We start from the raw sequence: 13,854 nt of genomic DNA on the forward strand, positions 1-13,854 counted from the left end.
TTGAACACACCAGCCACATGCTGGGCTGTTAGTCAATTTGTATGTTTTAAATATTCAGAAAAACGCTATACAAGTAGACCAAGTATGTTTTATCCATTACAGTTATTACTTGACATCCCCTTTAATATCTTATTTTATGCCTTTGGATTGGATGATTTCATTGTACAAATACCTATTAAAGAGTGCTCCATAAATGTATGGAGGAGATTCACATAAAGATCAGATATGTAAGACATTGAAAAATATGTAACCGATTCTGTCCCCATCCTGACATATCCCCATTCAATCTCACGATTTTCCCAATATTTCAGAATGTCACTATTAGTTGAATATTCAGACAGTGAAAGTGATGTTGATTCAGAATTAGAACAAGCAGCTTGTCCAAAGAAAATGAAATTCTCAGAAAAGACTGATAAGCATCCAGATCCCAAAAGGTGAGGATAAATAAAAAAGAGTCTCTCTGTGCACAGCCACAGGCACTAGACGTTCTGTCAATAGTATAAAAAATATTGGCAATGAAAAGATGGGAAGAAAATAGTGTCCATATATACAAAAAAAAAAAAAAAAAAAAAGAAGACATATGGACACTATTTTCTTCTTCTTCTTCTTCTTCCAGGTAAGGAACCGGATTCATTGCTGAATGTTAATGGTTTCTTCCCATTTCCAATTTTTATGCTATTGACAGAACGTCTAGTGCCTGTGCTCTGTATCTGTTGATGATGGTTTGTGTCTACCATGTCATGGTTAGTTTCTCCATGACAAATAGTGAACGGTTTAAATTGACATGATGAAGTGCAACCATCCAACAAAACACCACCATGGCTTGTAAGTCATGAATAACCTGTAAAAAGGTATCGTAAATCAACCATTGTCACTGACTGTCAATCTGTGGTACTGTAATATGCTAACAGATTAGAGTGGGGTGCCCATATTCGCCGGGGACACAATTTCGCCGTTTTATAATTTTTTAGGTGTAAATACTTCATAAGACAATGTAAGATGGCCTAAATGGAAGAAATATGCCGGTAACTTAAGATTTTAATAACAAATATGATTATTTTTTTAACTACGACAAAATTGCGGCACTTACCGCAAAGGACTGAAAAATGGACAACGATTTTCAGCCAATTTCCTGAATGAAAAACACGATTTCAAAGAAGTAATTTTTAGTAAATCTTTGACTGATTGCCCTAAATTTCAGTTCTGTACACCTTTAAAATGTCTGTAATTGCCATCTATAATGAAATTGATTTGAAAAATATTGTTTAAAGCTGCAGTTATCATGGTTATTTGGGATTCATTAGATGTATAAAAACGGTGAATATGTGTCCCCCATCGACAAAACATCAGGCAATTTCAAACACCCTTTTAATAATCTAACTTTTCAGATGAATATTTTCAAACAAACACGTTTTCAAGCTTAAGAATATTTTGCATTTGAAGTTATCTTCATATAGAAATATCAGTATACTTCAAAAACGTATTGACCTGAACATAAACTGTAGAAAACATGGAAAGATATGGCGAAAATGAGCACCCCACTCTATCTGTTTATTAATGGATCTTTTATCAAAGTCTTTTAGTAAAATAATCACAGATACATTTACATGTAATTTAATACCATTACTTTATATCTTGTATACAGGCAACAGCTTCCCCTACCAGATTCCATTGTTAAGTTATTTGATAAAGAAGAGAAACATGAAGATGATTCAAGTAAACATGGTGGAAGAATTCGGACATTTTCTCATGAAAAAGGAAACTGGGCAACACTTGTGTATATCCCTTGTAAGTCTTTGTATACTATAGATGAATGTTGGTCTTCATAACAATTTCTGTCCTCCCTTAAATTTGAAATTAGATGTATACTTAAGCAATGTTCATTCAACAAGAAGTTGAAGTTGGGACTTTTGTAAATGAATATTTTTCTTTGGTAAAATGAAATACATGACATATATGTGTTTAAAATTTTAAAATATTTGCACCAAGCATGAAAAAAGAGAGATAACTCAATAGAATAAAACTTTGATGAATGAGAAAGTACATTCAAATATGAAATAAACAAAAAAATTAAATGTCATTCTTTAAGGTGGTAGTAATGAAAGGTCAAGATCATATTTATCTTGAAGGAGAAAGTTAAACAAATAAATGAATATTTTGTATTATAGTGATAAATATTGTACCTTTTAAACAAAGAAAACATGGCTAAGCCTTAATTAAAAAAAGAGAGGATCATTATAGTGCTTGTGAAACTCACCACTTACTGTTTACATGTTGTAGATCATGAGGATGCAGCATTAAAAAATCTGAATAGCCAATACATTCGTAGGTCTATAAAAATGCACAATAATTAATATAAATGAACAGAAGACAAATTGTCCCATGTACAATATTAATGAATAATTTTGACTGCTTTTTACATTTTTACGCAAGTATGTTAGTGACACTTCACAGGTATTTACCAAATATGGTTTATTTTTGTACATGCTGAGTAGGTCCTGTGATTATGTTAATTTCAGATGAAGCTGACAACCACTTAACAGATATGGTTGAAGAACTACTTCTTTGTCTAAGACCTTTAGAATTTAACATGATGGAGGAATTTCATATGAGTTTATCAAGAACAGTCACGATCAGGCATCATTGGATACAGTCACTAGTAGACTCCCTACAGTCAAAAGTATCTCTCTTGTCTAGGTATTACTAAATACAGGTTTTATCAAATTAAAGAAAGATGTATAAATGGAATAGAAAAACTGTGTGAGAGGAGAAATGCTTCATATCTGATATGCAGATGTCTTGCTTCAATTGACAGCTTTGGTGTCAAACCAATAAACTTGATAAGGAAAACTATGACAAACAGCAACCAATCAATTACAACCAATTTTAGAAGTTTCTGGATGTGCACTTTAAGAATGTAGTGTGGTTTTATGCATGTCATACTGAATTGTTTGATATTTTAAAATTGAAAAGGGTTACAGTACACAAGTTCCTGTAAACTTTTGATATGTTTTTTTTTGTTTCAGTTTTCCATGTGAAATGACAAAGCTTAAATTTTATGTAAATGATGAAAAAACAAGGTAAGACATGTACACCCGATCCCTGCTTTGTAATGACAAGATACCAAAAAGAACATATTATAATTGTAATTAATATTTTAGATAAAGCTTTTTTCTTCTACAGAACTAATTTGAGATTTATTGCATTAATTAGGTACCTCTGGTGCTTATTAAATGTTTATCTTATGTTCATAAAAATTTGAGAATACATTTTGTACTTATGATTTTTTGATTTAAAAAAAAAATAATATTTTAATAAACAGTCATGACAATCAGCCATTGGAAATTTCAAAATAGAAATAGTGTATTTGTAGCACTTGTCTAGATAATATGATAATTTTAGGAAAATTAACAATTTTGATGTAAAATGTAAAATGAAGAATAGTCCAATTGTAATTCTAAAGACATTTAGTAAATGTGGTTATGATGAAATACAAAAACAATACTTTAAGTAAAACTGCTATTCTAATTCTGTAATATCAATTTAGACCATTTAACCTAAAGTAAATTAAGGTAATTTGATGACTTACAGTAAAGGGTTTACTTATGAAACTAATTCCTCTATTTTTACTTTGCTAGATCCTTTCTTGCGATAGAAGTGGCCTCTATAACAAAGACATTATCAAAATATGTACAGGTGGTTGACACATGTTTTAAGGAGTTCAAGCTACAAACTTATTATAAGGTAAGCTGCTAACATTCTATAAGGTAAATATAGAAATAAAAAGATGCGGTATGATGGCCAATAAAAACAAAGTTCTTAATTAAGTAAGCATACTCTGAGGCTTGTGATCTGCTGTACAACATAAAAGACTTGACAGTTAACAGTATAATGTATAAAACCTTTTCAAACAATGATAAATCTTGGAGTATGCAGCGAAAATTTTGCAGGATCAAATTTTCGTGTCTCTTTAGCTGCCGTGAACAAAGCGAAAACTAAACTTGTGAAAAACCCCTGATATAAGGTAGCTCTAATCGTTGCAATGAACTCTTTTTTTTCCCTGCCTTAATAAAATTTTGATTTATTTACATGTTAATTATTCTTTTTCAGAACCCATCATTTCATATTAGTTTGGCTTGGTGTGTTGGTGATGTTATCTCTAAAATATCCAAAGAAAAGACTGAAGAATTAGAGGTGTGGATTTATATTCAATTCAATTCTATGTAAAGCTGTTAATTATTGATTAACAGCTTAAGATTATTCATGTAGCTTAACGACAACTTATTTCATGCCCTTGAAACAAAAAGTATAAGGAGATGTTGGTTGAGACAATTACCAAACAAATAAAACACAAATTACCCCCATCCCCCTCCCTAAAAAAACGTGAGCTAAAAATAACCTAAGTTTTACTTGGATATACTGGTGTATATTTCAGCTTATTTTATCGGTCACTTTTGTTAATGAACTCCAATTTATGCTGAAAGTCTTTATCAGAAGTATATACTACAGTCATTGAATGACTTTTGGGATTTTATTTCCAGTTTATTCTATGTAGCTTCATTTTTATGTATATCCATATTATTCAATGAGAAATTTTACACTAAAACATGTCAATGTAATAAGAATATGAACCCTGGTATTTAAGTTTTTGACAAGCAACAGATTTTCAACAAGCTAACATTTGGCAGGAAGACATACATGTATCACCTTACATGTACACAGAAACATTTATCTGACTTTGGCCAAAACATCTTTACCTTTTGTCATACATGCTATTTGCTTTTAAGATTAAAAGCAGTTTTCAGGCGTTTGATTTGAATTGGTTTTGAACACACATCTGTCCTCTCTCATTGCCAATATGCTTCCTTCAGACACTTAGGCAGCGAAATATCTTTTTATCCTAAACAAAAATATAAATTCAAGTTAAGAAAAGAAAGAAATTATTTACAGTTTACACACTCTTTCATTAATACAAAAATAAGGAGATGTTGTATAATTTCCAATGAGACAACTATCCACTGGGTATGTAAATAACTAAAGGTTATTATACAGTCTTTAATGCTAAGCTGATTGATTGATTGAAGTTTGATTTACATGAAGTCGTAAATATTTCATGCTGGTTCAGGATCAGAACAAAATAATGAGGTTCTACAAAGGAGGTATCGATCGGGATTACTGGTAAGGAATTAGGCTTTCCACTGAAAAATTATGAATCCAACAATCCACCTACAGACCAATCAATGATAAGCAAAACCAATTTCACATTGAAAGCTGAAGAAATAGCAAAAGTAAAGCAATTTAAAAGGTCAACTCAAAGATTGATTTTACTAAATAACTTTTAATAAAGCCATTTTTTACTGTTATACAAACATAACAAATAGTAATCAACTTGAAGGATTTCCTTTGATGTATTAGAATAATCAAAAGTAAACTTATCTATTGAGTTTGAATGTTTTCCATTTCTGCAAGTAATACAACTATGTCTGAAATTAATTAGCCTATCAATCTTTAAGTGTTGACAAAGCTCCTTAATATTTTTTATTATTCTGTTTGATATTATATTTTTAATCTTTCTTTTTAAAAGTAAGTATTGTTTGAAAGACCTTGCTATTAGCTAAGTGTTTGTTTTTAATGAAATTGGCATCATCAATAATAAATATATATTTGCAAAAATTGCTTTCTGAAATCTTTCTTTCTTAGATTCATATTTAAGCTAGTTAAATCATTCACTTTGGTGAAGGGCTGTTCCATTAAAACATATATGGTACCCAGGGAAGGGTCTTTAAAACAGGGAACCATCTATTGAGACAAACTAAAATTTCACTTACATTTTCACAATTTTTAAAACATAGAAAACACCAACCACTAGCTGAAATTTGGAAGTGCCTTTTCTGGGTCCAATGTAAGTTTTTATGGAACAACATGTAGTCATAACATGTAAAGACTCAACTAATTAGTGTCCAAACTCTTGTCCCTTTGATTTTTAAGGGGGTACATGTTTTTTTCTTTTTTTTACCCATTCATGAATTATTTTTTGTGTATTCTATAGCTATTGTCTTACAGTACACTATAAAAGGAGTGATTTCTTTTTTAAAAAGTTGCACAGTAATTAGATGATTTTTTGGGATACGATTGCTTTCAAGCAATCTGTAGACTTATACCAGTGGCTCAGGACAATGCCCTCACGTCAACCGTTTTATTCTAAGCATTAAGGACTATCTCAGATTCTTATGATTGTCTTGGTTTAAAAGGTAAAAACAAACAAAGGGATTGAACTTAAACAACTTTCCTGTAATGTTCTTTTCATCATCTTCATGTTTGATATTTCTCTTGACTTATATCATGTATATGCGTGTTTTTAACAACACAGAAAATCAGAATCAAGCAGTATTTATATTTCATGTTTTTATAAATTTATAAACACGTCAGAGGGAATTCCCCAGTTGTGATAAAAATGTGAGAGTTCTCTGAATTCCGATAAATCTATTTCTGTCATATAAGAACTGAAGTGGAGTTTTACTTATATGTCACCGTTATTAAACTGATATTTGATATTGTACTTCCATAAAAAATAGAGAACCATTTAGGTTTAATATACGTTCTTACTACAGGGTTTGTTTAGGTAATTATGCGCATACGTATAGTTTTCTTGACTTTAAGGGGTACTAGGTTAAAGGGTTGCTTTGGATTCTCCACTCGATTGATTAATTTATAACTCATGGGATCCTTTCTATGTATGTCTGCTAATGAGGGTTATTGTTGTTGCATAATTTTAAATCATACGCATCATTTGAATTAAAATAAATTAGTCCACATCTTTAAGGTTTATTTTCAACACCCCTTCAGGCGAAATGGAGTCTCCCATATTATCGTTTCGAGTTGTCTCCCTTCCAGAAGTCACTTTCGTAAATTCTGAATCAAAAAATTGCGTTGAGAAAAATGAACTTGTTCTGTCGATAAACATCGTATTATATTAAAATCGATCGAAATTTAAACCGAGGAATGTGTACGGAAAGGAGTCATGATCACTGACCCAAAGGAAATTAAACATTTAAAGAGATAGGAATGGGGTTCCTCCTAGAATTAACGTAGGAAAATAGGTGATAAGATATGAAGTGAATTACTTCTCTCACTCTGAGTCTCAGTGACTGCTGTGGAAAGTAAACTTGGAATTGGAACCCCTTGGAATTGATAGTACAAAAATAAAACACAATAGGCCTAAGTACATTGTTCATACACTTTTAACCTTGATTGGCTATTTTGTAACTATTCAGATTACGTAAATTACATTTTACATGTGCAGTTGAATTAGTTCTGAAAATAATATTATCCAGCTACATGTATACATGTGTCAATGAAAACAATGGCAATCGTATCCCTCAGAGCAATCTGCTCTTTGATTTGTTACAGTGTGAAATATTTTCTAAGAATGAATAAAAAGTGAAAAAATTGCAACCACAATGTGTAATGATGTTCTGGAGACTATACATTTACCTATTAGTAATTACACACTCATTTTATTTCTTAATCTTTTATTTTTACCTTTTGTACAGAAAATTTGGAATACCACTTGTGAAGAAAATCCTGAACTGAAATACTTTTATGCCAGAAAAGTTAACTGTAAGACCGGGAACAGGGTGTTTAGTTTTGATGTCACAGATACTTGATTGGGACCATATTTTTAAGGGTTTTGAAAAGACTGTAATAAAGAAAGAAGATATTTCATAAATCCTACTCACTGATGAATAATTTGCATTGTTTGTAAAGCATGCAAGATTTAGAAAAGAACTGGATTGTAGTAGAAAATTTGTTAGCTTACCATGGTATCTATCATGTTTATGATAAAAACAAGAAAGACAATTTGCAAAATTTGCAGTCAACCGTTTGAAGTTTTGAATTGGTTAAAGGACAAAACTAGAAATATTGCATCACAGAAATAGATTGATTTAATTGACATTGCAATTTTCTTGTTTTTACTATTGGTTTTATAATGTGAAAACTGAAACAGTTCAGACAGAAAAGATTGGTCCTAAGTTTGATATGAATGATATTAAATAAAACTGAACTTCATATATTTCATTTGAACATTAAAATATGTCAAAATGAAAAAAAGCAAAATGTTTACTGAAATTGCAAAAAAGAAATTTGCGGAATGATTACTCTACTAAAAAAAATGACAAAACTCAGACTTTAAGTCCAACACGAAAAAGACTTCTCTCATTAGGCAGACTTATATAATTTGAGGAGATGAACAAGTCAAAATGTGTGTGAGACATAAACACATTAGAACAAGATGCATATAAGATCACCAGAAAACAACTGGTATTTAATAAAAGAAACAAAATGTAGAAAGTGCTAGTGAAGACCTGTTCTAATTTAGACAGTTATAGTGAGTAAAGTAGAAAAGTAAGAACAGTGGAGTGGTGACGTCCCTTGTTAGTATACTTTTTTCAGTATAAAAGTGAGTGCATTATTTAATATGATATTCTGTTCTCATTGAGTATTTCAGATCTACAATGTATTGTATGTGATATCCTGTTATTCATCAATAATTTATGGTTTGTTTGGGTCACAAAATATATTTTTACATGTAAACTTCTTATTATACCCCACGCTATAATGTTTTTGACCCGTCCGTCAGTCCGTCCGTCTGTCCGTCCGTCCGTCAGTCCTGTTTCTTGTCATCGCAACTCCTCTCAAACCACACAACAGAATTTCACGAAACCTTTTCAGATAATAAGGACATACTATGTAGTTGTGCATATCGACGGGAAATTGCGATTCAATTTTTTTCTAGGAGTTACGCCCCTTTGAACTTATTAACTTTAATGTACTACTGCAACAGTTTGTCATCGCAACTCCTCTCAAACCACACAACAGAATTTCACGAAACCTTTTCAGATAATAAGGACATACTATGTAGTTGTGCATATCGACGGGAAATTGCGATTCAATTGTTTTTCTAGGAGTTACGCCCCTTTGAACTTATTTACTTAAATGTACTACTGCAACAGTTTGTCATCGCAAATCCTCTGCAACCACACAACAGAATTTCACGAAACCTTTTCAGATAATAAGGACATACTATGTAGTTGTGCATTTCGACGGGAAATTGCGATTCAATTTTTTTTCTAGGAGTTACGCCCCTTTGAACTTATTTACTTAAATGTACTACTGCAACAGTTTGTCATCTCAACTCCTCTGAAAACACACAATAGAATTTCATGAAATTTTGTAGATAATAAGGACATACTATGTATATTGACAGGAAATTATTATTCAATATTTTTTCTTATAAAATTCTTTTTTCTTATACTTATTTAATTTCTCCAATGACAATGTGGGGACGTGGGGTATGTGAGCGTGCTCACTAAGGTTCTTGAATTGTATAAAGTCCTTAAATTGCAATTCCCTTAACAAAATTGTTTGTTCTTCCGTCCGTCTGCCCACTTCAGGTTAATTTAAAGTTTTTGGTCAAGGAAGTTTTTAATGAAGTTGAAGTCTAAACAACTTGAAACTTAGTACACGTGTTTCCTTTGATATTATCTTTCTAATTTCAATGCCAAATAAGAGTTTATAACAATAATTTCACAGTCCTTTCAACATAGAAAATGATATTGAAGTGGGGCATCCATGTACTATGGAAACATTCTTGTTCATTGTAAGACTGTTACTTTTTGAATTCATGTTTTCAGGAATTGAAATTTATAATAGCAAACGAATAGGAGTCTGAGGTAAACCAGAGGATTTAATAGTATGATAGTGTACAATATTTTAGTTGTAATAGTACAAATGTATCAAAAAACATATTTTGATATAGGCTTGGCCTTTATAAATTATATCTATAAATAAATGATATGCATTATTTTGTGAGTCGTGGGAGGCAATCCGTTAATCTATGATCAAGGTGGTTAGATGATATATACTTTATAAATTTTATTTAGTTTTATAGTGGACCTTTGGCCAATGCACTAGTAAACAACACAATATATGCTATTATCTAAAATAAAAAGGTAACACTCCTAGAAAAAAGCAAATGATTTATAGTGAGGTTGTCTGAATCACTGTGACCAAAATTGTTTACCTTTATAACTTATACAAGAGTAAACAACAGTAATACATTTCAGTTGAGCTATTAAAAGAATGCCACCTACATTCATGATAATTATTGAAATTTATATCCATTGAAACATATTTTTTATGCTTTTTAATTAATGTGCATGTAAAAATAAAGAATTAAATGCACATGATCTTATATGTAAGTTCAGAGAAAGACAAGTTGAAAGAAGAACTTGGAAGATGACAAATTGAAGGAAAGATGAGCAGTAATGGTATTAAATAGGGAAAAATATTTAAAGAATACAAGTCGTTATTTCTAACATCATAGATGTGTTCTTGTGTCTTCAACATTTTATTATTTTTATTTTTATCAAGGTCTGGGTTGCCATTTAACATTTCACAGTTCCCCATAACTGATGTTTTGATCTGTTCTGCAGTACAAATGTGTTAAGATATATTATATTTAAATTTTAATTGATAGAAATGTTCAAATTGAAATGTAGCATCATACTAAAATATAAAGATGTACAAAATGTAATATGCTACAGAAAGAAAGAATACTGCTAGCATACTGACTAGTAGACCTGGTAACTTATGTATCTTTTATTCTTTGATGGTTTTTTTTAACCACTGGGTGGATGATACTGCTGGTGAAGGCTTCCCTTTCAAGGATGTCACTAGCCTAGTAGACAGAACTTCTGTGTTGACATGAATTATCATTGATGTGGTTATAAGGTGTTTACCAAACTTTGAATCGTTAGAAATACCTTGGTTTTTTTTACTGAGGAATAGGTGATCTTAACTTTATCTGGTAAGCCTTTCATAATGTTGAGTTTTCAGTGCTCTTTGGCTTTATACTTGGTAACTCATTTCATCCTTTTTTTTATTCAAGAGTCACTGGTTGGACTTTGTTCCTCTGCTATTTTATATTTATTCAAATTTAATTTATAAAAATCAAAGAAAGATGCACATGCTCTGGACATATTAAAACACAAAACCATATTAAAAAAAAATATACAAATGGTTTCTTTTTAGAACCTGTCGCATTTACTTGAACTATGACATGAATAAATAATACTACAGTATAATGAATTTGTGATACTTATTTTGAGTTTTTGATTTCAATTTGTAATCCAAAATGGCTGTCACTATGGAATACAGGTTAACAAAAAAGAACCCTTTCAGATGTATAAACAGAGTTTTGCAGAAAACTTTTCACACATTTGAATATTATCATGCACAATTGATACTATGGTGGTTTGTGAACACCATACTGAATATTCAATACTGCTGAGCCCACAAGAAAATTATCTGTTTGATTAAAAAAAAAATACAGAGGAAAATATTTCCATCAGTTTATATTTCATATTATGCCTAATACTATTTAGAATTTTCAAATTACCATGACCCAAACACAAATCAGACAATTACTTTCCACACTGATCTGTGTCCACACTTACAATGGAAGAAAAGAAGTATATTTATTATTACAATGTTATTACAATGAAATATCCATTGGTTTGACTGCACGTCTTCGAGTGTCATGGCTTACAGGAGTTCGTTTTCAATCATTCTGAAGAAAGGAGGAACAAATGTTCGAGGAGTTGAGTTTTGTTCATTTCAGATATTCAGTGTTATACTTCGTAGGATTATCATGATATGAAAATTATTATATTAATGTTTATGGTAACCATCAAAATTGCCCATTTAGGTGAAAATTAACCTGTTATTGTTGGTTTTTAATTTATAAACTATCTTTTCTCTGTTGATAGACAGATCATTATATCGGAATTTTAGCCTTAGAAAATTTACAAAATATTTTGATTTTGAAAAGAAAAAGATTGATTTCTAAATTATTAACTTAAAAAGAGCACTAAGTTTTGATACTGTTAAATGGAAGAAAATCATTTTTTATATATATAAATTTTAATGCGCCATGTCCCAAATGTGCGTAGAATAAGATATGTTGAAAATGACATGTATGTGTCTGCTAATAATTAACCTAGTATGAATTTTGTTTTACGCATTATGTACTAGGTGCGAGCAGAGACATACAATTATATGTCTATATCATACTGGATACAGACACTACACGCATTTGTATCATTACAAAGAAGATAAAAGGTGCCATGAAAAAGAAACGCTTGCGTGATATATTTTTTTTATCTGATTCCGACTAGACTAGTTTACTTTGCGGAGTTGTTGATTTCATAATAGAACCATCAAAGTTTGATATTAAAGCAATCAGAGCGATCATCGAAGACATAATGGTTACCTAGTCGACACGGTAATCTACAAAGAACAATTATTAAAAAACTTGGACATAATATATTGACTATTGTGTAAAGTCCCAGTTCAAACAAATATTGAATAAAAACAATCTATATTAATTCGGAAGCCAAACAGCACCAAACTAGTCGACACTCTAAATCCTGACCAATACTCTTAAATCCTCGTATATATAAAGAAAGTTAAAATAAATATGACAAGAAAATGAGGAAAAAATGTTATCCATTTGCTTTTCGTTCATCTGGTCAGAACAAATCTGACTTCAGTGGCGGAACAATGGAAATACTCCTCGCACTAAAAGTACCAATTCATCTATGGACTATTGTGTGATCACCAATTCATCTTTGGCCTATTGTGTGTTCACATATTCATCTTTGGACTATTGTGTGATCACCAATTCATCTTTGGACTATTGTGTGATCACCAATTCATCTTTGGACTATTGTGTGATCACCAATGACTTATTGACACGACAGTTGTCACTGTCACGGTGGAGCAGGATCTGTTTACCCTTCCTGAGCAGATGACATCGCCCTACGGTTTTCGGTTCGGTTTGTGTTTCTTAGTCTTTAGTTTTCTTTTCAGTGTATTGGGAACTTGTTTATCATTATTCGTTTTTTGTCAATTTATTTCGATTTCTGCGCCTTTGATGTCCACATGCTATTTCTAATTTGTGGTGATCATTTGGCTTGCTTGGTAAATGGGAGGAGTCTTGGAGGACTCAACACATTAGTATGACAGAATCGAATGTCAATCTTAAGATACTAATGAGAGCGGATCAGCTAGCGCTGTTCATGTGTTGCTTGTAAAGATCTCCAATCTGTTCTTGGGGAAACGATTTACTTTTAAAAAGACGTTGATATTTGCTGTGTATTTTCGGAACTTTTTGGTATAAATGCTAAAAGGTGTCAGATGATTGTCGCCTTCTATGCCAAGAATATTTGTACAGTAAAACATTGACAGTTGTAGATTCTTCGTCCTATCTCACAATGATTCTCTGTTAAGTTATGCATAGCCAGAAATGAGTAGTGGTTTTGCTAATTAATATTCATAATATGTAAATGAGAATTGTACCACGTGATAGTAGTTTGAACTGGACTGGCTTGATAGGCTTGATATCATTAAAATCTTTAAAACACGGATATTATAAGTTGGCCGTCACAGAGTCCTTATTTACAATCACTTTGATATTTCCGTAAAGTTGTCAGGCGGTCAAAATCAAAACAATGAACGTGAATTTAGTGATTTTTTCGTGTTTTCGTGAGTTTATTCTTCTTGAAATAGTGACATTTTAATTTTACGTGGGAACCTAGAGTTCAACGACTACACATACAAGGTTTGGACTTGCTTATTCTTTGGAAATTAAAGTTTCAAAATCCACCCCGGCAACATAATTTTGTAATGACTTTGTAAGCCAATTTTCAACACGAAGTTGGCAAATTTGACGTTTCAGCCATTTTAGCCTGTATTTTACACTGCAATGTTAAAGGCCTCTCGCTTCGATAT

General features: G+C 31.3%; 2 protein-coding genes across 2 annotated transcripts in view; both read left to right on the top strand.

The window, feature by feature from the left end:
- Positions 1 to 237: 237 nt before the first annotated feature.
- LOC139523029 (U6 snRNA phosphodiesterase 1-like) lies at positions 238 to 10,245 on the top strand. The gene is made up of 7 exons (XM_071316777.1): positions 238 to 434; positions 1,646 to 1,788; positions 2,520 to 2,697; positions 3,027 to 3,080; positions 3,639 to 3,744; positions 4,111 to 4,194; positions 7,554 to 10,245. Exons 1-7 carry the CDS (start codon positions 313 to 315, stop codon positions 7,665 to 7,667), a joined length of 801 nt encoding a protein of 266 aa, XP_071172878.1. The 5' UTR covers positions 238 to 312; the 3' UTR covers positions 7,668 to 10,245.
- LOC139523028 (adenylate cyclase type 2-like) overlaps positions 8,337 to 13,854 on the top strand; it is a 116,152-nt gene continuing 110,634 nt past the window's right edge. The window contains exon 1 of the mRNA XM_071316770.1: positions 8,337 to 8,461. The gene's annotated coding sequence lies outside the window, so the exon portion shown is untranslated. The remainder of the gene's footprint in view (positions 8,462 to 13,854) is intronic.

This window comes from Mytilus edulis, chromosome 5 (assembly GCF_963676685.1).
Source record: "Mytilus edulis chromosome 5, xbMytEdul2.2, whole genome shotgun sequence".
NCBI classification, from domain to species: Eukaryota; Metazoa; Mollusca; class Bivalvia; order Mytilida; family Mytilidae; genus Mytilus; species Mytilus edulis.

Bases quoted from the DNA above. Each gene is read 5' to 3' on its own strand.
- LOC139523029 (XM_071316777.1), top strand. From the start codon at position 313: ATGTCACTATTAGTTGAATATTCAGACAGTGAAAGTGATGTTGATTCA. The intron at 3,081-3,638 runs GTAAGACATGTA...TTACTTTGCTAG, and splicing joins GTAAATGATGAAAAAACAAG to ATCCTTTCTTGCGATAGAAG. The intron at 3,745-4,110 runs GTAAGCTGCTAA...ATTCTTTTTCAG, and splicing joins AGCTACAAACTTATTATAAG to AACCCATCATTTCATATTAG.